This window comes from Pan troglodytes, chromosome 8, assembly GCF_028858775.2.
Source record: "Pan troglodytes isolate AG18354 chromosome 8, NHGRI_mPanTro3-v2.0_pri, whole genome shotgun sequence".
Classification (NCBI taxonomy): Eukaryota; Metazoa; Chordata; class Mammalia; order Primates; family Hominidae; genus Pan; species Pan troglodytes.
The window spans coordinates 91,404,007-91,428,941 of NC_072406.2; the positions used below are offsets into that span (position 1 = coordinate 91,404,007).

Below are 24,935 nucleotides of genomic sequence, written 5' to 3' on the forward strand. Positions count from 1 at the left end.
AATGGAGAATACCTCCATTCCTGGAGCCAGGGTGTAGGAACATCTGCTAGGTATTTACAGCCTTCTAGAGGGCACCAGCTGGTGGTCGGGGGGGTCCTGCCTCTGTCTACAGTCACATCCTTCCCTATATCCTCCAAGGGCCCTCCGGTAACTGTTCTCACCTCTCTCTTCCCCACTTCATGGCATCTGAGCCTTTGGAGTCACAGACAAGAGCCTTGAGGCAGAGCCAGGACAGGGACACTGCATGAGCACTGCTATCCTGGGAGAGGCTTGTGGCCTGGGCCCAGCACTGGACGGGCCTGTGACTCCCTATCTTCACCATCCTCAGCACTCCACAGCAGAGCTAGTCACCTTCCTCTCACTCAGGGAAGTTGGGGCTGGGGAAGGCAGTGTCTAGTTGAGGGAGGTCTGCCACATTCCCATGGAAAACATGATACAGAAAAACATGGGCTTTGTAATCAGACCTAGATTCAAATCCTGGCACTTGTCAGTAGTGTGACCCTAAGCAAATCATTGGACCTCTCAGAGGCTCAGTTTCTTCATCTGTAGTAGCCTCTGTTTCTTCATCTGTAGTACTGTAATAATAATTGGACCAGCATGATAGAGTTTTGAGGCTTAACTGATGTGACATAGAGAACCTAGTGTTTAGCACATATAGGTTTGATAGTTGTTCAGTACCTCTTTCCACTCTGAGGACACAAAGTGTAGGGGTGTGGCCTCCTTGGGAATGAGAGAAAGCCCAAGGGGCCTTCTCCAGAGCTGAATCCAACCCTCCTTTGCCTCTTGGGAAGAGAAGCTGTCAGAGGAAGTTCACTGTGAGGTCAGGGATTTGGAGTATGGCCAGAGGATGGCAGGGGGGTTTGGCCTCAAGGGCATGGCCTAGGCCCTCTAAAGTGTCATGTGCCCAGAAAGACAAGGCACACCAAATGCAGCTAGGATCCCAGCCCTGTGTGGGTCAGGTCAGTGGGCTGGCCCCTTTTTCAGGGCCACATCACTGAGTGTTTCCCCAGGAAACTGTCACTTCTGAATTAACTTCTGTGTCCCAGGGCAGGTTGTTAGGCATAGCTGTGTGGGGCTGACTGTCATGAAGCCCCCACTCTGAAATGCCAAGGTTACATTATGTTATCCCACTAGCCAGCATTGACAATGGGTGTTCCCGTGAACAAGGATGGGTGTTGGGAGATTGGATCATGAAGAGAAGTGGGTCCACCCTTCCGGAAGCTTTGAGTGCCAAGCCAAAGCATCTGAACTCTGTGGTGGGGCAGTGTGGAGCCGTGTCAAGTCTTGGCACAGGAGCACTGCCCTGGTTGAGGAAGGAGGGACTGAATTCTGAAGAGTTGTGGTCCGAATGCAGAATTTCACTTTTTAAAACACTGTCCCCTAAGTATTCATTTGCTCAGCTCCTCAACACAGTGGGGCAGGGAGGAGATGGACTTTCCTGCTTGACAGATGAGGATGCAGGCTCAGGAAGGTGAAATACCCTCCCACAACCTCATAGCCAGGAGGTCTGGCTCTCAGGACCACTGCCTACCCAGGGGCCCCACCCTGTGCAATGACTCACGCTGGCCCGAGGGCCTGCTCCAGTTGTCCTGCTAAGAGCTGGAAGCAGCTGGCCCTGTGCAGCTGCCCGGAGCTGCCTCTTCCATCCCTCTCCCCATCTCGTCTCCTGTCTCTCTGCCCTTCTTTCTGACTTCCCTGAGGTAGGGCACAAAGTCACTCTCCTACTGTCCTTGCTTCACCACCACCCTCTTCCTCTGCATCCAGCCTGTGTGCCTGGTGCAGGCTACCGAGGGTTGGGAATGCGCGAGCCTCCTGTGACGTGACCACAGGCAGCTTCCACACCTCTCTGAGCTTCTACTCATTACCTTTAAGGTGAGGAAGTCATCAGTCTACATCAGTGCTTGCCTAACCTCGGTCACTTTCATCCCATTCATACTATGTTTAAAACAATTCTTTAATTCACTTAGGTCTGCTATTGCTACCTAATTTAACTGCCTGCTAAATAATAATATTCATGAACTCATCAGTCCAAAAACTTAACTATGAGAATGTAAAAGGTTTGTCCATGGACCTTCTAAAGTCATCCTTATCCCACCAGCAGTACATGTATCTCTCTTTGGGAACCCTCAACGGGGTAACCAGTGTCTCTCTGAGTCCTAGGATCTTCTGATTACGGCTGGGTGATGGGTTTTTCAGCTCTCACCACCCTGGGTCTCATGTACACCCAGCAATGGGCGTGCGTCCACCTGCCTGTTCACCCATCTAATGAGTACCTGCTGAGTACCGAGCCCTGGGCTAGACTAAGGGATCTGTAACTGGAAGACATTCCAGCTGATGGAGAGACAGTTGCAAGGACTCAGCCCTCATCTAGTGCCGCTACGATGGGGGTGTGTGACAGGGACATGGAGGGGATAGGGATGGAAAGGAAACCAAGAAAGAGCACGAAAGAGTGACAGTTGAGCCATACCCTGATGGATGGGAGGTGTCCAGGCATTGCGGGCAGAGGGACAGTCAGAGGCAAAGACATGGAGGTGCGATCTTCAGAGCACGGTCCGGGAGGCAGGGAGCAGCCCCACGTTGGGGACAAGGGATGTGACTGAGAGTAGTGAGGGCTAGGGGCCAGGCCGAAAAGGATCCCAACTGATGCTGACATGTGCAGGTTGGCAGGTCATTGCTGAGCCCAGGGCTCATGAAGTTTGTCCCTTTGGGAGTCTAAGGCTGATGAAGGGGCTGTCTGGGATGTCCTCTGGACCCCTAGGCTTTCCCTTCTGACTGTGTCTTGGAACGCAGCCTCTGCTCGCGGGCTGTAGGCAGAGCCGCCCACTCCTGCCACTGGCACCGCTTGCCCCAGGGGACCTAAGCTGCAGATGTGCATGGTGATTGAATCATTTCTGCACACCACTGCTCACACAGCTCCCCGGGGACCCCCACTTGCCTGTGCAAGCTGTCATGAGATGTGTGTGCTCAAGTGCATCTGTGTTGGCATCCAGCATGTGCACATACCTGCTGTGAAGTATGCAAGGGGGCACATGTGTATGTACCTATGCACACGTGTGCTGTGCAGACGCCTCTCTCTGGGTGCGTGTGCATTATGTGGACTGATGAACTAGTGAGGCCTCAAAGGTGGGAAATAAAACACTTGTGTTGGGACAGCTGACTGTTCGGTTGGCTGCCACCCTTGGGAGCTAGCTGCCTGTGGAGCTCCACGTTTCTGTGGGGCAGCGAGAAGCACCTCATCCCCGTGTCCAGTGAGGAGCCCACTGAGGGGTGTTTGCCTCCCCCAGCCGTTGAGACCGTTGAGATGCTTCTCTCCTTGCTGACTTGGCAGCCCAGAGATATCCAGGGCTCTATTTGGACCTGTCAGAGGGGCTCCAGCCCAGCTCTGCTCACGATGCCCTCCGTGTCCTCTTCCTCTCCCCACCTCCGCCTCCCACCCTGCTGCATGAGGGCATGAGGCAGGTGTTCCCAGGCCTTTTCAGCTCTCAACGTTCTATCCTCCAAGCAGCCCTCTATACATAATAGCCGCTAACTTTTCTTGAACTAGTCTTCTGCACCAGGCGCCGCTAAGCGTAGACACCCTCGCTCTGCTGGGTGGTGAGAAGTGTAAATGGAAGCTTGGTCCCGAAAGACGTCCCACGGGAGTTGGGGAGACCGAGCTGACCCCATGTTACCATCCAAAAACTTCCATTTGCCCAACTAAGCCCAGCCAAGCGTAAGGTGCAAGAAGAAGCACAGAGCTGTGAAAGGGGCAGCGTCGTGGCCTTGGGCTGCCCTGGAAGAACAGCTCCCGGGGCTGCCGGGCCTTCAGCCTCCCCATGGACCTGCCTTGGGACAGGCTTTGCAGCTTCAAAAGCAGGCATTCTTCTCTTGTGGGGATGGTGTTTTCTGAACAGCCGGAGCTCCTCACAGGGAATCCTAAGAGGCTGGTATTTGACAGGCTGCCAAAGGCTGACCAGCCCAATCCTGTGCTTTGCAGACAGCGAAACGGAGGTCCAGCTCTCTGCCCTATTCACTCAGCAGAGCAGGGTCCTGATCCCCCATGCTGATTAGCTTTGCATGGCTCCTGGCTGCTCTGACCAGGAGACATGGCGGGGGTCCTGAGCCGGGATGGGGGTAGCCTGCTTGGTCCCACCCCCCATTCAGGGGCAGTAGGAAGGGCTGAGGCCACGGGTGCACCTCAGGCCAGGCCGACAGTGATCTGTTGGGCGGGAGCCCGGCCTCTCCGGCTCTAGAGCTGCAGCCACGGAGGATTTGTAGCGACTTGTAAAGGCTTAAAGGAGTCCAGGAGCCCGGAGGCGGAGGCAGCGGCCCAGCTGAGTGGCGCTCTTGTGGCGAAGGGCGACCTCTGCTGGCCACCAGGTGCGTGTCACCTCCCAAAGGTGGCCGGTGTGCAGGGAGCCCAGTGATGTAAGTGACTGGATTTGGGCAGGTTGGGTGGAACAAGAAGGTCATCTCCTGGGGCCCAGTCACAGCCGGAGGTGGGGACTACCAGGAAGCTCTGACTGCCAGTCATGGGGAGTGCAAAGAACAGCACATTAACAGCTGGAAAGGTAGAGGGTTTGAATCTCAGCCCAGCAGCTTTCCGGCTGTGTCACCTTGGGCAATTTGCTTCACCTCTCTGAGCCTTTTAAGGATGAAGAAAATTAGCACTGCATAGGGCCTGGCCTGGTGCCTGAACATAGCAGGTGTAGAACAAATGGAAGATCCCAGCCTGCCCCTCAACAAGCTGTCTCTTGCATGCCTCCCTCAGCGCACCCTTCCTCTCTTTATGCCTGAGACCCTTTGCTGTCTAGGCCTTTGACCCTTTTACTCCAGAGACTGGAGCCTCCATCTCCTCCATTCCTGGGGTTAGTAACCGCAGTTCTCCATCATTGACCTCAACAGTTTAAAAATGTCACCTCACCTGTAGGTGCCTCCATAATCCGCTAGCCATTTGTTCTTTTATTAAGAAACACAGGACACAGCGCTGTCCCTGTGGTCTGCGATGTCCCTCCTGCCATCCATCTACCCACCCTTGGGTCTCACAGGTGTTGCAAGCCTAGACACTCACCCCTCGGTTCCTGTGAGCTGCAGCCCTGCCTGGGAGCAAAGCCCCCTGGGACCTGGACCCAGCCCAGTGCCCCTTGGCCTTGAACAAACCACTGATGGGCCCCAGGCTCCTCAGAATAAAACCAGCTGAGGCAGAGGGGGTAGATAGGGGACCTGAAAGCACCTTCGGCCCTTAATATTCCAGGAATCTTTCTGTCCAGAAGCCAGTTCAGTCCAGCCGCCGGCCTCCAGACAAGACTGCCCGTGACCCCGCGTGGGGCCAGCCCGAAGGTGGACAGTCCCATCTCCCAGTTTGCTGTTAACTTCTTAAAGCAGGACCTGGGCCCCGCTATGACTAAACAGAAAAGAACTGCCTCTGAGCCCTGTGGTCGCCAGCTGGGTGGATCTAAGCTCCTGTGCCTGCCTGGGGCTTCCAGGCAACAAGCATTTATCAAGGCCCACCGGGCTCTGCCCCCGGACACAATGTCAGGAGAAAGTTCCTCTTGAGAGGTAGACCCTTATGGGTCACTGACTTGCCCCTCTGCAGCATCCTGTTCTGCAGATGGGGAAACCAAGGCCAGGAAACCAGAGAAGCCCACTCGAAGTCCATCCTGGCTGGGGACACCTGGGTGCTCATTGGAGTGAGGGAGAGGACGGAGGGCCTGGAAGCACACCTGGAACCTCCACAGTGCGCAGGTCTGGCCCCCAGGTCACTTAGGTTTGTCAACAGCGCCCCCTGCTGGCTGCCTGGGCCGCTGGTGGCCCTTTGTCCTGGTGGGCAGTGGCCTGCCGACAGCGGGATGAAGGCCTGCCGGGCATGAGGTTTCTTTGTACTTCTCTTCTGTCTCCTCCAGCTAGGAGCTGAGCCAACCCAGGCCTTTGTGGGATGGGTCTCCCTGTCCTGGCTGGCTGTGAAAGTTGAATTCTCTATTGGAACCCTGGCTACCAGTGTTCACCCATGCCCCCACGTGGGACCCAGGCCTTCACCGCCGCATGGGTATCACATGGTGCCTGGGAGACCACCAGGGTCCTTTGGCTCTGATGGGGCCTGGCACCAGGAACTGAGATGACCTTGCTGAAGGTGGCACTGTCTTGCTCCTGCTCTGGGCTCTCTGTGTCCTTGTCTTCTGCACCATGGTTTGTCCCTGACCCCAGGAGCCTTTGTCATGTGGATGCTGGCTGAGGGTCTGTGTGGGTAAACTCAGGAGGACAAATACAGCTCCCGCTTGGGTGACCTACAGAAGTAGCAAGCGGAGCTGCCCTGATTACGCCCCTGCCAACCCAGACCATACACACACACACACACACACACCTGTACCCTGTCCCCTCCCCAGGACCTGTTCAAGAGTGAAAACCGTAAAGGGAAAGCCAGGATTCTAGAGCTGGCTCCTATCCAACAAGCTGTAACCTCCAAGCCTTAGTTTCTTCATCTGTAAAATGGGGATGTAACTACATTCTCTTATCTGTGCTGTGCCTGGACCAGTACCTGACTCATAGGAGGAGCTCAGCACATGGTCATCTAGTAGGTAAATGTGGGCTTGGACCAAGAGTTCCTTGAACACAAGAAAATGATTTCATTTTAATCTCCGCACGCCCAACCCATCTAGCCTAGGACCCCACACATTGTCGTTATTAAAAAGCATTTTGGCCAGGTGTGGTGGCTCACGCCTGTAATCCCAGCACTTTTGGAGGCTGAGGTAGGTGGATCACGAGATCAAGAGATCGAGACCATCCTGGCTAACATGGTGAAACCCCATCTCTACTAAAAATACAAAAAACTAGCCGGACGTGGTGGTGGGCGCCTGTAGTCCCAGCTACTTGGGAGGCTGAGGCAGGAGAATGGCGTGAACCCGGGAGGCAGAGCTTGCAGTGAGTGGAGATCACGCCACTGCACTCCAGCCTGGGTGACAGACTCTGTCTCAGAAACAAACAAACAAACAAAAAAGCATTTCTTGGAGAGCAGAAGCATGTACAGATGAGCAAGTGGAGACTAAAGATGTTTGAGTGGATGAGTAGACAGGTGAACAGGCGGGCATTTGTTTTTATTATTGTTACTTATTTATTTTTTAAATTTTCTTTTTGGATGCTCCCTCACCCCCCTCCTCCTTCCCCAAGCAGGTATTTCGATAGATAAATGATGGGTGGAGAAATTGGGCTTCAGGGTGTGACATGTGTGATAGGTGGTGGGTGGGATGAATGGAGGGATGGTTGGCAGGGTGAGGGTGGAAGAAATAAATATGGGTACAACCCCCACTTTCCCCTTCTTGCTGTAGAGCTCCAGAAAGCACTTATCAAAAATACAAATTCCCAGATGACCCTGCAACTCCACTTCTGAGCGTATGTTCTCTAGACTAATTCACACACGTGTGATGTGCCGATATGAACGGTTATTCTGCAGCACTGCAATGATAAAAATTTGGAGCCGGGCGCAGTCGCTCACGCCTGTAATCCCAGCACTTTGGGAGGCCGAGGTGGGCAGATTGCCTGAGGTCGGGAGTTTGAGACCAGCCTGGCCAGTATGGTGAAACCCCATCTCTATTAAAAATATAAAAATTAGCCAGGCGTGGTGGCAGGCGCCTGTAATCCCAGCTACTTGGGAAGCTAAGGCAGGAGAATCACTTGAACCTGGGAGGCGGAGGCTGCAGTGAGCCAAGATCACGCCATTGCACTCCAGCCTGGGCAACAGAGCGAGACTCAGTCTCAAAAAAAAAAAAAAAAATTGGAAAAAGCTTCAGGGTCCCTCGTTTCAGGCTGGAGTGTGAGCCCCCAGAGCAGAGGGGCCTTGTCTGAGGGCTCAAGCCTTAGAACAGCACCTGGCAGGGGGCGATGGGCAGATGTTAGTTGGATAATGCTTCATCATACCTAGGAATACTGTGCGGCCATTAAAAAATGAAAAGGTGGCCAGGCGCGGTGGCTCACACCTGTAATCTCAGCACTTTGGGAGGCCGAGGCAGGGGAATCACGAGATCAGGAGATTGAGACCATCCTGGCTAACACAGTGAAACCCCGTCTCTGCTAAAAATACAAAAAATTAGCCAGGCATAGTGGCAGCACCTGTGGCCCCAGCTACTCGGGATGCTGAGGCTAGAGAATCGCTTGAACCCGGGAGGCGGAGGTTACAGTGAGCCAAGATTGCGCCACTGCACTCCAGCCTGGGCGACAAAGTGAAACTCCGTCTCAAAAAAAAAAAAGTTCTTTGTGTCTTGATGTGGAATAAACTTTGAGATGTATCATCAAGAGGGGGGAAAAGAAAGCAACATCCAAATAATGTGTATAGAATGTTATTATTTTATGTTTTTAAAAATGTGGCAAGAAATAGCGTGTGTAGATATTTGCTTCTAGATGAGACTCTCCAGAAGGGGGACTGATGGCACTGGTTCTCCTAGAAAGGGCACCAGGGGACTGGGGACGGGGTCTAGACCCAGGACTCGATACCTTTGTGGACTTTCTGATTTTTGAGCCATGCAAATGAATTACCTTTTCAGACACACATGGAGCAATGAGAATTGCACCAAGAGCTACACATCCTTTAAAGCAATTGGAGGAGGAACAGGACTTTCTTCCAAAGGCTGGGGCCAGGCAATGGTGTTGGGTCCCTCAACAAGCGTGTGTAGAAGGCAGACAGGCAGACAGGCAGGCAGACACAACCTACACTTCCACCAGCTGTGAGGACTTGGCACATCTGGGGCCTCAGTTTCCTCATCTGTAAAATGGAGATGATCCTAGCCTTACACAGTGTGTGTGAAAAGGAAAGGAGAGAATGCAGGTGTCCAGCACGTGAAAAGTCCTGGCTGACATGCCCAGAGATGAGGGGTCTTTAGTGGGGAGTGTGACAGAGTAGCAGGGAAGGCTTAGGGCCCCAGCTCTCCTCTCCAGCACCCTGGGTGTGACCCAAGTGTCTGCAGCCTGAACTGTCCACTGGGGGCAGGAGGGCAAATTGAACTGGCAGCGGGCAGTCTCCTGCCTTGGCCCAAGGACCTGGACCCCTAACAGTGGGTGGACTAGGGCTGCACAGTCCTTCCTCTCTCTACCTAGATCCCCGCCTTTGCTGTGTGGCCTCCCTGGAGCGGCCTGGGGACTCCCGGGGCTTTTTCGAGCCGAAGGAGCTTCCTCCACTTAGCTCTGTCATCCAGAGGGAAGTCCCATTCATGCTAATGGCCCTGAGCACTCCCTTCTCCTGCACTTCAGGAAGGGTGAGCCTAGTGCCAAGCCATCCCTGCACCCGCACTGTCAGCCTTGCACAGTGGAAACCGCGGGCTGGCAGTCAGGAACCCAGGTTCCTGGTGTGGGCTCAGACACCACTTGATGTGCCACCCTGGCTTTTCCCTTTCTGTCTCTCAGCCTCAGTTTCTTTATCTAGAAAATGGGTGTGGTGCTCATTCTTATCCTCCTTTTCCAGGAGGGCAAAGTGAAAAAAACAGAGTTGTGAGTGGTTTGTAAATTATGAACAACTCAAAGCCTGAGGGACTGGGGGAGGGCAGATGCCACCTGAGATCTCCACTCAGAGCACATGTGCATGTGCACTGAAGGTCGTCATATGGGAAGGTCCCCCTGCATGCACATGTATGAACACACACACACATACACACGTACACACACACACACGTGGGCCAAGCCCTGAACCAGGAATCCAAGGGGAATTGCCACCCCCTCCACCACCCAAAACACACATGCACATACAGAAATGTGTGCACCTGGCTGGGCGTGGTGGCTCACACCTGTAATCCCAGCACTTTGGGAGGCTGAGGTGGGCAGATCACCTGAGGTCAGGAGTTTGAGACCAGCCTGGCCAACATGATGAAACTCCGTCTTCACTAAAAATACAAAAATTAGCCGGGCGTGGTGGTAGACACCTGTATTCCCAGCTACTCAGGAGGCTGAGGCAGGAGAATCGCTTGAACCTGGGAGGCAGAGGTTGCAATGAGCCAAGATCGCGCCACTGTACTCCAGCCTAGGTGACAAGCAAAACTCCATCTCAAAAAAAAGAAAAGAGAAGAAATGTGTGCACCTGCATGTGCAGTTCCTTATCCCCTGGTGGGCATGCCTGCCCAGTGCTCACGTGTGCCACACATAGAAAGCACCCAGAAGCATTTCCTGCCCTCAGCCCAGTGGGGTACCCCAGGTGCAGCCCCACAGGGCCCAGCAAAGGACTCTGGAACCTGCCAGTGTTGTGGCCAGAGGGCAGTTGGGAGGCTGCTCAAGGTTGGCAGGCCTGGCGTGATCCAGTGACAACCTCTCCTTTCTCTTCGCAGGCTGGACAACGTTCATGGCTCTCGGGTAGAACCTAGTGAAACGGCCAGAATGAATTCTATGGACAGGCACATCCAGCAAACCAATGACCGACTGCAGTGCATCAAGCAGGTGGGTGTGGGGCAAGGCACACTCCGAGGGCGGGGCAGATGGGGCGGGCTGCAGCAGCAGGGCATCTGGCGGGTGCTGGCTGGAGACGATGGCAGGGCCTCCTGACCACCTACCTATCGAGGCCGTTATTGGCATGCTGGCACTGACCAGCCTAATGCTGGAATCACATGCCTGGGTTTCAGTGCCAATGCTGCCCTGTCCCTTTCCACACTCTTCCCAGCTGTGTGACGTTGGGCCAGTGTTGTGGCCTCTCTGGGCTCTGTTTATGTGCAAGGATGCAGTGATGCACCTGGCACTTCCATCTCTCTCCCACCACCTCCCTCCCTAGAACTAAGCTCCCTGCCCCTTTGCTCCAGTTGTTCTCAAAAAAAAAAAAAAAAAAAAGTCACAGGCTGGGTGTGGCAGCTTACACCTGTAATCCCAGAACTTTGAGAGGCCAAGGTAGGAAGATTGTTCGAGCCCAGCCTGGGTAACATAGCAAGACCCTGTCTCAGAAAAAAAAAAAAAAAAAAAAAAAAAGAAAGAAGGAAGGAAGGAGGGAGAAAGAAAGAAAAGAAATTAAAGCTGAGAAAATTTAAAAATATTTACTAATTTATTTAAAAATAAGAACCTATTATAGGCTGGACCCAGTGATTCACACCTGTAATCTCAGTGCTTTGGGAGGCTAAGGGAGGAGGATCACTTGAAGCCAAGAATTTGAAACCAGCCTGGGCAACATAGTGAGACCCCATCTCTATTTTTTAAAAAAGAAAAAAAAAGCCACAAGACAAGAGGTCCTAGGAAATCATATCATTTTACAGGAAAGGAAACAAGTACAGAGAGCGGAAGTGGGTAGCCTGAGTCCACTCAGCCCCTCTGGTGCTGGGAAGACCTAATTCCAGTGAGTGCCATGGTCCCCACCCTGCTGAAGCTCATACCAAGCCCAAGAGGCAAGCTGCCTAGGAGTTCCTCTATTTGGACTGCCGGGAGGTGGGGAACCTTTCACAGGGGCGCCCCCAAGCGGTGGCCAGGAGTGACGTGCCCACCTGCTGGGCCCAGCTCCCACTGCCCAGGCTGGCAGCTTCCCTGCACAGACCCACGAACGTTATTCACTCCAGGAAGGACCAGGTACAGCGAGAGGGGCACGGGCTTTGGTGTCAGATGCCTTGGACCCAAGTGCTCATTCCTTTATGGACCCATGGTGAGATCTCAAGCTAGTCCTCCATTTCTCTGAGCCTCAGCTTCCCTATTTGTCAAATGGGGCCTACCTCGTACGATGCTGTGAGGATGTTGTGGGTGATGCACGTAGCCCAGCCCTGGTGTGTGGTGGGTTATCAGCTAATGGCAGTGGTGTCCATTGTCCTCAGTATGTCAGTGACAGGGAAGGGAGTGCTGGGGCTCAGGCCCCTGGCCTAGGCCAGCTTAGCAGGAAGCTCAGGCAACCAGCATGGGCTGCTGGCCCCCGGGCTTCCGCCAGGCAGAACTCACAGCCCCCTACCCACCCAGCCTTCCCTCCCTGAGGGCCAGGACCCAGACGGAGCCTCCCCAAGGTGCCTGCCCAGTGGAACTGAGGCTGTTCCTCGAGAACGAGGGGTGTGTGTCTTCTTATTAGCATCGAGCAGAGGCATCTTAAAGTCTATGCAGGGTATGTGGAGAGGAAATTGAAGAAGGCTTGTTACAGATTGAACCCAGCCCAAATGGCTCTCCCAAACGCCAATTACACGCCTCTGTTCACCGTGGCAGAATAGAAGCCAGACGCCAAGACTCCCTCCTCCCCCACACTCCCTCCTCCCACTCAGGGTTCTGCAGGACTCTTTCCTAGCTCTACCTTTCACTCTGTTTCTCCCACCCTTGGCTCAGCTGGCAGGGGCCCCGCCCTCCAATGGGATGCTCATGCCTCCTGTGCATGGGACCCTCCGCATGGCAGGCACACCACTCCTGCCGAGACCTGCTCTCAGCCTCTTTCCTCTTGGCACCTAGCTCCATATCACCAGGGGTCAGGGTGCACCTGACTTCTTTGGCCCTCCCTGGGTCCATCTTGGGCAGAGGCCCACCAGAAGCCCCTCACAGCATGGCACACAGCTCAGTCACCATTCCGTCGCTTACAAACTATGCAGCCTTAAGTTGCCGCTTCACTTCCCTTCATCTATAAAATGGGCATCATAATTAATGCACATTCAACCAGCACATGCCAGAGCCCGCACCACCCTCCCTCACCTGCCCCGGCACACACATGCGTGCACACACACAGAGGGCTCTGCTTTTGAGCCAGGCAGTGGCGCATTTGTGAGTGTGCCCAGATGCCCCCTGGGCCATCCAGAGCTCCCTGCATGCTCCATGCCCCTCCTCCCACATCTCCGGTCAGACACAGCTCAGTGCTGACATCTGTCTGCTCCACAGCTGCCCTAGAAGTCAGCCTCGGCTGGCTGGGGACTGTTGATTCTCAGGCATCCTGTAACCTAATCAGAAGAGAAAGGCAAGCATGTCTGCACGAGCTGAGATGACGAGCTGTGCAGACCTCGGGCTGGTAGGGGCTGTGGTTCCCTCACCTCTCCATACAGCCTTCCCTTCCTGCCCTCACCTTGGTTGTAGCCTTTGCTGGCGTTCACCAACCCCCACCCTCTGCACCCTGCTGCCCATGTCCCCTCACAGCCTCTATCTAAGCTGCCTTTGCCCCTTCTCAGCCTCTTGGTACTGGGAGAACCAGTGCTCCCTCTCTGCAACATGCCCTTCTCGGAGATCACTGCCACATCCCAGCTCCACATGGAGAGCCCTGTAAATCAGCTCATTCCTGCTCAGCAGCTGCCCTGAACCCCAGGGGCCCTTCTGAGCATCTGTACCCCATCCCTGAGCTTGAACACTTCCTGGGCACCCAGCTGTCTCACCTACTCTGCTCTGTCTCTCTGGAGCTATGGGCCCTGTAGGAATACATCAGGTCTCCCACCAGGTTGAGCTCCTTGGGGGCAAAGGACATGCCATATTCATCTCAAAATCACAGAGTCTAGCATAGCATCCAGCTCAGAGTGGGGCCCAGCTATTTTAGGTGGGCTGAGGAGAGGGGTGGACTGATAGATGGATACATAAGAGAATGGATGGATGGACATATGGGCAGATAGTTAGATGGGTGGGTGGGTGGACGTGTATAGATGATGAATGGATAAATGGATGAATGAACAGATAGGTGGGTGGCTGGATAAATTAACTTCTGGATGAATGGGTAGATAGGTAGATGAATGGAGGGATGGATGAGTGGTGGATAAAGTGGTGAATGGATGAATGGGTGGGCTGGCAAGCAGACAGATGGATGAATTGATTCATTTAGGATGGATGGATGGATGGATGGATGGATGGATGGATAGATGGATGGATACACGCATAGATGGATGAATGGATGAATCACTTGATTCACAGATGGACTGGTGGACAGATGGATTGATAAGATGAATTCATCATTTCAAGGCATTGGTGTGCCCTGTTCCTGCCCCAGCAGACTCAATGGCATTGGATATAGCCCAACTCTTCTGAGGAATTATAGAGATGGGCAGGCTTTCTGGTGGGGGACAGAGTACTAGTGTCCAGTAACAGCCACAGTTAGGGAGGCCTCTGCCTATGATTCAAACATGTGCTCCCATCCCCAGCCCATCAACGGCTGGCCAAGCTCACCCCTGCCCTGCCCTGGCCCCTCCCTCCACCTCCCGCTGGGGCTCATTCTGCAGTGGCCACGTTGCTGGCCTACACAGCAGGCTCACCATCCTTTGGACAGTTAACTGCTCCCCAATCATTTCCCATGGGATTCAGCCTTGTGCCAGCCTTTGGGGTTCCAGAGGTGAACAGGAGGCTGTTTCTCCCCTCAGGAGGCTCAAAAGAGAAACAGGGAACCGTGGAGGGGCCCTGGCATCAATAGCAGTAGCAGTCTTTCCCTGGGCTCCTGCTCTGTAATGAGTTCCTTGTCGTTTCTCAACTTTGCAGCAGCCCTGAATGCCATCACTACCCCGTTTCACAGATGAGGGTCTGATGTGCAGCAATATCTCCTGGGCTGCATGGCTCAGCAACTGAGAATGGGGTTTGGACCATGTCTGTTCTGCTTATCTCACTAGATCACTTTGTCTCTCTGTGCACTTCAGTCACCTCTTGGTTGAAATAGGTGACAAGGGCACAGAGAGGGGAGGGGGCTTGACCAAGGCCAAAGAGCTGCACAGTAGCCAGCAGTGTATTCCCAGCACTTTGGGAGACGGTGGTAGGAGGACTGCTTGAGCTCAGGAGTTTAAGACCAGCCTGGGCAACATAGCAAGACGTCGTCTCTGTTAAAAATTAACAACAACAACAAAAAGTAGCCAGGCATGGTGGTGCACACCAGTAATCCAAGCTACTTGGGAAGCTGAAGTGGGAGGATCACTTGAGCCCAGGAGATTGAAGCTGCAGTGAGCTATGATCGCACCACTACACCCCAGCCTGGGTGACAGAATGAGACCCTGTCCAAAAAAAAAAAAGCCAGCAAAGGGGACACTTGATGTTTTCTTCAGCAATGAGGTGTACCCACAGCCTACAGGCCACACAAGCTGTCTGGGGTGAGCTCTGAACGCTGGTGAGATACTGAAGGCTGGGCACTCGGGTGCCAGAACCAGACTGGGCCTCTGAGACGGACCTCAGAGGCTACCCCTGCACCCAGAGCCCCAAAGTGGGGTGCTGTGACCAGCTGGGGGCAGGCAGCTCTGAGGCAGCATGCAGTGGCTCCTGCCTCTGCTAATTTGATGTGACATCACTGAAATAAACAGAACAACTCGGTTAGCAGGGGTGGTCACTGAAATAAACAGAACAACTCGGTTAGCAGGGGTGGCTGGTGGGCAGGAATCAGCTGATTTGCATGGCTTTCCACGTGCAGCCTAGATACCACCTGTGGCCTCTGAGGGGCATGCTTTAGAGAAAGGGCACAGGAGGCAGAGGTGAGGACCCGCCGCTGCCCTCTCAAAGGGCTTGTTTCTGTATGTTGAAATTACTCCTGTCTCACACAATTCAAATGCAGGGAGCACTGCCTTTGCAGAAGGAGCCAGGGCTGAGAGCGGCCACATACAGCTGTACTTCCAGGAGAGCCTTTAGGAGACAGAGTCAGGGCCAAGGGCAGCCCCACGTGGGAGCACCCCATGCGCCAGGCACTTTGCCAGGGGCTGTATAAGCCTCATCTTGTTTAAGCCTCACTGCGGCCCCGTGACGGAGGGCTTTGTTGCTGCTTGCCTGCCCTCTTTCTCTCCTACATCTCTTTCTCTCCCTTTACTTCCATGGAAGGAGGACATTCTCCTTCATTTCACTTTCCTCCACCCATTTTTAAATATCTTGCCTTGCATGAACTACATTGTAGCAACAGTCACGGAACCTTAAGCGAAAGAAATAAAACCCCACCACCAAGTCATGTTCTGTCATATCCCCATTTTACAGATGAGGCTACTGAGGCTCAGGGAGCTGAGGGGACCATCCTACGTCAGTGGTTGAAAGTGGGTGAAGGCAGAGTGTGGACTCCCGTAGCTCCCCTGCCAATTCTGGGCCCTGCGGCTCCTAGGCCCCTCCCTGCCCTGGCGCTGGGGCAGGCTCATGCTGCAGGTCGAATGGAGGGACTGCCCTGGGTGGCTCCTGTTCTGTTGTTTCTCCCAGTACCAAGGCAATGGGACCTCAGGAGGTGCCATCATCTCTGCAGTGGTTCACACTCCTGTGCTGTGGACACCCTCCAGGGGTCCTTCAGGAGGACACAGTCAGTTACACACAGTCAGTTACAGCCAAATTGGGCCAGAGCCCCATCCCAGAATCTCACCTTTGCCCCTAATCTGCTCCTTGCTTCTAGCCGCATCTTTTGTCTCCTGGACTCAGTACCCAACTCAGAGGGCCTGGGGAGATGGATAAGAGTGAAGGGGGGCATGGGAACCACCCCTTTGCTTTGCACCTCACCCACCCCACCAGCCCTGCAGCCTGGGCCTGAAGCAGAACCAGGAGGCCCAGCACCCTGGCACCAGAATTCAGTCTCCATCAACTCAGACTCTGCCTGGCAGGGGCCTGAGCTCAGGCTGACTTCCCCAACCATGCCAGCAGCCTCTGAGCGGATCCAGGCAGGGCCCAGTACGTCACACACAGCAGCCCCTAGTGTGAGGACAGTACAGGCACATGTGCTTCCTTCACCCTCCCAGCTGGCTGTGGCCTCCCCCAACCCATCACCTTATGTGGCTAGGGCAGAGCAGGCTCCAAAGCCAGAGCTGGTGGGAGCCCAGTCCTGGGCTTTGATGGCGGTGGCTGGGCAGTCAGGAAGGAATCTCCAGGGCCAGCCTGTCCTGGATCAGGGAGGGAGAACTCCCGGAACCCTGCAGGGATCACCTTCCGCCACCCCCACCAGCATCCAGAAAGCACTCTGCTATTAGTCATCAGCCTTCTCTAGACCTTGGTTTTCCTGTCTTTGCAATGGGGCTACTAATCCACTGGGGTGGGGATGGGGGTAGAGGTGGAGGTGAGGGTGGGGGTGGAGGTGGTGGGGGTGGAGTGGAGGTGGAGCGGGGAGGTGGAGTGGAGGTGGGGGTGGGGGGGGGGGTGGGAGCAGGCATGCCGAGCACAGGGTGTGAAATCGAGCATGAGGAAACTTACTGATCCCAGCTACCCCTTTACCCCTTTCCGTGAACCTCCTCCCCAGTGAGGCTGGGTTCTTCCCACCCCAGACCCCCACACGCTGCCTGTGCTACCCTCACTCTTGGAGCCTCAGCCGCCTCCTTTTCCTTTCCCACAGCACTTACAGAATCCTGCCAACTTCCACAATGCCGCCACGGAGCTGCTGGACTGGTGTGGAGACCCACGGGCCTTCCAGCGGCCCTTTGAGCAGAGCCTGATGGGCTGTTTGACGGTGAGTCTGCACCCCGTCCGCCTGCATTCCTGCCCAGGAAGGTCAGCCGAGTGCTAGCGTGCCTGTCCAGGTTTCAGAGAGGTTGTCAGACATTGGGAGGTGACACCAGTGAGAGAGCTGGGAAGACACTGGTGTTGGGGGATGGCCCTATTTGGTGTGTCCCCCACGTGCACACCCCCAGGGGACCTGGAGTTGATGAGGAGGCACAGTCCCTAGGGATTGTGTGGGTTCCCACACTTGATGAGAAAGACGCAGTGCTCACTTTGCAGGTCACTGTTCCATCATAAGCACAGTAGAGAAACTGTCAAAGGGTTTTCAGCCATTTTTTATCCAGTCATTCATTCATTCATTCACTTAGCAAACATGTATGGAGCTTCTTTTGTCATCATCCATCCATTCAGGTAAGCATTGATTGAGCCCCTCTTACATCCATCCGTCTAACCAAATGAGCATTGATCTCTCATTGATCATGTATGATCCCTCTGCTAAGTCTGGGGAAACTGAAGATGAATAAGGCTTCACCGAGCAAGGTTTCCTCTGTAGCGGAGGAGGCAGATGTGTAAAGAAGTGACTGAGAAAATCATGTCCACAGTGAAGGCAGCACAGGGAAGGGAATCCTGAACTGGCTGGGTGGCGGGGCAGGGTGCATAAAACTGAGGAAAGGAGCTACCCTCCATGGGCAGGAGTCTGCAAAGCAGCAGAGGGGCAGGAGTGCTCGGGGCACAAGCAGCAGAGGGGGCAGGAGTGCTCGGGGCACAAGCAGCAGAGGGGGCAGGAGTGCTTGGGGCACATGGAACAGCATCTGCAAAAGGCCACACACCCGATGGAACCCAGAGAACAGGAAGGGTCGAGGCTGCAAGCTGGGCAGAGGCCAGGTCCAGAGTTTGTGGTATGATCGGCCAGGCTAAGGAGCTTGCCAGCCAACAGGGCCCCATGGAAGTCACTCGAAGCTTGGGAATGTCCCCAGCCATGTGGCCTGTGTCCATATGTGTGATGACCAGGGAGGGCAGCTGCTCAGAAGGCCCTGAGTCCACTTTGAAAGGAATGTGGGTAAACAGATGGTAGGGGAGCCCGCCTATCCTGAGGCTGGGAGAGGAGGGACCAGGAGGATGTCTGGCCGGGCGGGAACAGCGGGCATGGCCCACGGGCACCAGGCTTCCTGAAAAGCTGGAAGGAGACAAAAGGCCCACATGGCCTTGGCCTGGAGAGGAAGAAATAGCGGCAACATGGCTATCGTGACAAAGCATCTGTTCTGTGACTGGCGGGGAGCCGGCCCACAGAATACACCATCCCACCAAATCCCCTCAGTGAGCCTGGCCTGCAACCCTCCCCCACATTTTACAGAGGAGGAAACTGAGACTTGTAACTGACTTCCCAGGGGCGCACAGCCTTAGAGGTGGGCCTGGGATTACAGCCGAGGCCTGCCTGTCTTCAGAGGGGATGCCCTTGGCCATTAGGGATGCCAGACAGGGATGCAGCCAGGACCCTCCTGGGGCTGTTCAGCTTGTCAGAAGCCAGCACCATCTGGCTCCCTCAGGCCACCAGGCCAAATCGAGCAGCCACCTGCACTGCCCAGTCTTCCTCATCCTTCAGCCCATGGGCTCCCCTTCTCCCTCCGCCCCCCCAGCCCCCTAATCCTCTTTGTGGGGATCTGGTTCCAGGCTAAGCCATGTGGGCAGGGACAGATGTTGCCAGAGGCTCCCTCACTTCCACCCCAGCAGAGGATGGAGGAGGTAGGAACCTTGTGTGACGTGTGTCCAGCCAGGCTGCCACAGTCTCCAGCACATTGCCCGGAGCCTGACCCTGTCTATCTAGGATGTGGGGACTTGAGACTGAATCAGAGAGTGGCCCTCACCGGCCTGGATGGACCAGGAACTGGCTCTGCCTCAGTCCTCTTGTCCATGCGTTCATTCATGAACATTCACTGGGCTCTTGTTGGGGGCCAGGCCCTGTGCTGGGCCCCAGAGGGACCATTGTCAAGGGGCTGGCCTGCCAGGGGGAGCCTGACATTGAACCCACAAAGGAGCAAACAGGGACATATGCCAGAGCTCTGGGAGAAGGGGCAAGGGCACAGGGCAGGAAGTGTCTCCTGAGGAGTTGACCTCCTTGGGAGGATGAGAGAGCAGGGTGCTCCAGGCAGAGGGAACTGCTAATGCAAAGGCCCTGAGGCTTGCTGTGTTCATGAACAGAAAGAAGGCTCAGGTGGCTGGAGCCCAGGGAAGGGAGAAGCATGTGAGATGAGGCAGAGGAAGGAGGTGTAAAGCAGCTAACACAGGGCCCACAGGCCAAGTGAAAGTCTGGGCATTATTTGGAGGGCAATGGGGAGCCCTTGAAGGGTTGTCAGCAGGAGAGTGATGGGCTATGATTTGTATAGGGGCAGGAGCTCTGAAGGGAGCATCTTTTGAGGGCAGGATGGAGGGATCATGGAGGGCTTCCTGGAGGAGGGAGCCCAGAGAGGGCCTCATGAGATCTGGCTGGACAGAGAGGAATCCATGGCAGGAGAGGCTGCGTAGACAGTGCCCACTCTCCTGGGCCTCTGCTCCCTGCCTCCAGTGTAAGGCATGTACCTAGTGGAATGGCCCCCACTCCTGCAGCCTGGCCACAGCTGCAGAGACCTGAGTCTAGCTTCCCTTAGAGCTCAGTAGAGCCAGCAGCTTGAAGGGGCTTGGTGGGGGGTAGTGGGGATTGTCATAAACGACACTTCAGTGCTCAGGGTATTTTCCCTAGCCACTGTCTCTTTGGATCCTTATAAAGACCCTTTGAGGTGGGCAGGGAGTCACCACTCCCATTTTACAAACAAGGCCACTGGGAGCAGGAGCAGCTTACCCTAGTCCCAGGCTGGTCCCACAGACTCCGTGGGAGCCTCTGGGCCCTGTTGCCAGTGCCCCCGTTCCCCAGGCATCCTCAGCCCCAGCCCTGCATGGAGAAGAACGGAATGTGGGAGGTAGGTCCCAAGGGACCTAGGTGGGGCAAGACAGCTGTCCCCTCCCCACACAAACGCACACACACCCTCCCTATCCAGGTGTCAGCCTGAGCCCTCCAGGTTGCTGCAATCCCCGGGGTGACCTCTGAAAGCAAACTCCAAATTCCTCTGGATCTGGCTTACTTTGAGGATATAAATTAAAAATCACTTAGCCCCGAGCAGCAAATGGACACATTTCTGTCATACTCACTTCTAAGCAGCTCAGGCACAATTAAAGTGACCCCAGACCTGGCCCTGCCATCCCGTCTGCTTCACATCTTGAGACTTAAGGATGCGGAAGCACAGGACCCCCAGGCCCTGCCCCAGGGGCCGGCACAAGCCCCGGGCCACCACTTCCTCATCAGAAGCAGGCCCTTCCTCCTCCAGTAGTCAGGCAGAGCAGCCCCTCTGGGCGCCCTCTCCCTTCCGTGGGCTTAGGGAATGGCAGAAGACAGAGGAGACAGTGGGAGAGCAGGTCCAGGAGGGAACCGGGTTTCACATCAGCAAGCCTCTCCTTCATCTCCCCAATGAGGACGCCCTGCAGCTTCAGAGGAGGTCAGAGTCAGAAAGACCTTTCGGGTCCCGCCCCCTGCCAGTAATGGAGACCCCTTCTCCAGCATTCCCCAGACAGCCTGTCCTCCTGTTTTGTGACCAGCAGGCTGGACGCTTTTCAAGACAACTCAGTTGCTTTGTGGGACTAATGTAATTCACCACGTGACCTTAAGCAAGTCACCCGTCGTCTTCTTTTTTTTTTTAATTTTTTTTAAATTTTAGAGACAGTGTCTTGCTCTGTCGTCCAGGCTGGAATGCAGTGGCACGATCATTGCTCACTCCAGCCTTGACCTCCTGGGCTTAAGCGATCCTCCTGCCTCAGCCTCCTGGGTAACTGGGACTACAGGCACCTGCCACCATGCCAGACCAATTTTTAAAATTTTTTTTAAATTTTTTCTTAAAGGTGGGGCCTTGCTATGTTGCCCAGGATGGTCTCAAACTCCTGGGTTCAAATGATCCTCCCACCTCAGCCTCCTAAGTACCTAGGTACCACTGGCCTACACCATCACACCAGATTAAAAAATTTTTTGCACAGATTGGGCTGGGCATGGTGGCTCATGCCTATAATCCCAAGCACACCTGAGGTCAGGAGTTAAAGACCAGCCTAGCCAACATGGTGAAACCCTGTCTCTACTAAAAGTACAAAAGAAAATTAGCTGGACGTGGTGGCACACGCCTGTAATCCCAGCTACTCGGGTAGCTGAGGTAGGAGAATTCCTTGAACTCAGGAGGCGGAGGTTGCACTGAGCTGAAATCGTGCCATTGCACTGCAGCCTGGGCAACAGAGCGGGACTCTGTCTCAAAAAAAAAAAGAAAAGAAAAAAAAATTTGTGTACAGATGAGATCTTGCTATGTTTGCCAGGCTGGTCTTGAACTCTTGGGTGTAAGCTATCCTGCCTCAGCCTCCCAAAGTGCTGGGATAACAGGTGTGAGCCACCATACCCAGTCAAGTTCTCCGTCTTGTGTCTGGACTTTAGTTTCCCTGTCTGTGGCGTGAGGCTGGGTTCCCTGACCTGTGAGGTCCCCTGGCTCTAGGGGTCTAGGTGTCTGGCAGCCAGGATGACAGGGCAGCCTCAGGAGTGCTTCCCCCCTGCCACCCCCACCCCGCCACCATGGGTCAAGCAGCAGTACCTGGACAGCCAACAGAGGGTCACAGCGCCCCAGCCACTCACACTGGCCTTTATGGGGAGGGGGCCTTGCACCCTATAGGACCTTCACAGAGAGCATCATGACCACTGGGGTGAGAATGGGCCTCTCTGAAAAACAAGCTGCACAGCTGAGCCCACGCTCCCACCACTGTCAGTCAGACCTTGCCTCACAGAACTTTCTGGGGGTCCTCAGGCTGGGCCAGAGGAACCCAGGGGATAGGAATGCATGAGGCACTCTAGGGTTACAGGATTTGATTCAGCTCACTCTGCCATACCTGTGCTCTGTGGCCTTGAGCACGGTCCTGCCCTCTCTGGGCCTTGACTTCCTCATCAGTGAAAGGAGGCTATTGGAGCCAGTGACCCTTCTGAATGCTGGGGCACAGGGGACTTGGTGACAAGCAGAGACTCCCTGCTCCAGCACCCACCCGGTTGGCCCTTACAGCCGCCATACAGCACCAAGCCCCTCTAGCTCAAGTTAGCTAGTATTTTTTCCTTTTTAACTAGAGCAAGAGGATTAGCCAGTATTGGCCAAACATGGGGACTTTTGCCTTCCTGCCCTGAACCCAGGGCCTGAGGGTCCTCAGTGCAGGTTGGAAGTTATGGCGTTAACCCTTTGTGGACTGAGAAAGAAGTCTTAGCACGGAAAGAGCCCAGAGTTTTCAGCTAGACTGCCTGGATCACATCCTGTCTCTGTCACTGACCAGCTTTGAGGTGTTGTTCAACCTCTTTCCTCATCTGTAAATCAGAGATAATAATGATAATACGTATCTCGTGGAGCTGCTGGAAGAATTTGCACTTTGTTGCATACAAAGCACCTATGTACGTGGGAGCCAGCATTTTCACTGCAGCACTTGTAAGCATCAGTGTTTCCCATTGACAGCAGCCTCACTACTGCACCAGTCGAAACAGGCCGCTCTGTGCTCACAGGCATCCACCTGAAGTTCTACAAAGAGGGAGGGCACCAGAGTCCACGTATGAGCTGCAGTGGTCCCTCCAGCCCAGAATCTTCCTCCTCACTCTCTGGAGGAGAGTCTGCCTGCAGACTTGAAATATTCAACAGGCCATAAAGAGTTAGGGACCTTGGTTTTTCTATGTGGACAGTGAGACTTATGGTGAGGATGTCCCAGAGACTGGGACATGTAGAGGGGCAAACAGAGCCCGTGGGAAAGAGGCCTAAGGAGTGTGGAAGACTTCTGTGCCGGGGGCTTCTGTTTGCGGCAGAGACGCTGAGCAAACATCCTAACCTAACAACATCCTTTTTCCTCCCAACCTGGCTCAAACATTAGCCCTACACAGAGGGGCGCGGGGAGGGCCACAGTCCCATTCCAAGGTCACTGGTGATCCTGGGAAGGGGAACCCATTGGCTCCTCCCTGATTTAGCACGCGACATTTCTCTGAGTCTCCAGTGTTGTTTTAAATTGGCCTAGGTAAGTGGTGTTCCCACCCTTTTAGCCCCAGAGCCCCTTTCACAAATTCCTGAGATTTAAGGCAGGCGTGGGGAACGATTCTGTTGGATCTAGGGGCCAGGCCAAACCCCATGGCAGTCTGAGGCCCCTCCAGGCGCCTCTGGAGCAGGTGGTTCCTGGGGGCTTGGCAGCAGAGTCCCCCCTTTTTCAGAAGTACCGGCCTACCACATCTGGGTGCTCTCCCTACTCAGCCATAGCCACCCCAGCTGCTTTCTAAATGACTCCATTTTCCAAGGTCCTTCCTTCTTAATAAAGAAAGCTAATTTTGCTGCTGTTCATGAGGAAGGCGGGTGTGAGGGAGCAGATCTGGGAGTCATGGGACACCTGGGAATGGGTGGGGACAGAGTGAAGCCAGAGCGGCAACAGCTTGCAAAGCCACCCAAGGGTCCCCTGGAGCGCCCCGTCCCACACTGCCCCCCAGGGGACCGATGGCCCTCCCAGTCTGCCGCCTCTCACCCCGCCAGTCCCTACTTCTGAGATTTATAAGGAGATGGGTGGGACCTTCAGGCTCCAAACACACCATTGCTGTTATGGAAGCCCCCCATTTGCTGGGGCTTAAGGCTAGAGACAGACCCCAGGCTGAGCGTGGGAGTCCTGCGGTTTCTAGCTGAGGTTGAGGGGGCTGCAGGGTGCTTGGCACGGAGCAGCATTACAATGCCTGCCCCATCCCGGAAGCCTTAGTCGATGAAGCAGCTCTGACCTGAAGCCCTGTGGGAAGCAGCTTGTTCTAAATCACCACTTTTTTTTTTTTTTTTTTTTTTTGAGAAGGAGTCTTGCTGTTCTGCCCAGGCTGGAGTGCAGTGGTGCGATCTAGGCCCACTGCAACTTCCCCATCCCAGGTCCAAGCGATTCTCCTGCCTCAGCCTCCAGAATTGCTGGGATTACAGGCGCCCGCCACACACTCGGCTAATTTTTGTATTTTTAGGAGAGATGGGGTTTCACCATGTTGCCCAGGCTGTTCTCGAACTCTTGACCTCAAGTGATCCACCCGCCTCAGCCTCCCAAAGTGCTGGGATTATAGGTGTGAGCCACCACTCCTGGCCTAAATCACTGCTTTAGATGAGATGCATGCTGACTCGGAGGGGCAGGGCTGGGCCTAAGAGTCTGCATTTGTAACAGGCCCCCCTGTGATGCTGATAGCCCTGGAGTAGGAAGGGCAGTGAACCCTCCCCAGCAGTGGGTGCAGGAGCTCAGTGAGGGATGGGGGAGTTCCTGAGGGCCCAGGGCATGGAAGGGAGATGGAAGAGCCACACAGATGGAGCAGAGACCCTTAGGGCCCACCCTAAGGATGGTGGTACAGGATCCCCAGCCGACTTCTAAAATGTGGTCGAATCTGAGCCCTTGGAAGCGGCGGGGCCTATGGCTTTGGTGTTGGACCCATCGTCAGCCTGGGAAACCCCTAAGGACGGGGCCAGGATCCCAGGGCCTGGCATGGAAGAGGTGTTCATCAGTATTTGCTGAGCAACTGAAGAAGGCACAGTGGACTTCTGGCTCTGCCTGATGATGGGGCACTGCCTTAGCTTGCCCACCTCACCCACTTCACCTGCAAAATGGGCATATCCATT

The 24,935-nt window shown here is 54.7% G+C and overlaps 1 protein-coding gene across 8 annotated transcripts in view; it reads left to right on the plus strand.

Moving 5' to 3' along the window:
* Nucleotides 1-24,935, plus strand: part of ZMIZ1 (zinc finger MIZ-type containing 1) — a 248,043-nt gene that overhangs the window by 122,592 nt on the left and 100,516 nt on the right. For all 8 annotated transcript variants that reach the window (XM_016918729.3, XM_016918726.4, XM_016918724.4 and 5 more), the window contains 2 exons: nt 10,281-10,389; nt 17,129-17,242. In XM_016918729.3, coding sequence (XP_016774218.1) covers nt 10,330-10,389; nt 17,129-17,242 — 174 coding nt within the window. In that variant the 5' untranslated portion in view covers nt 10,281-10,329. The remainder of the gene's footprint in view (nt 1-10,280; nt 10,390-17,128; nt 17,243-24,935) is intronic.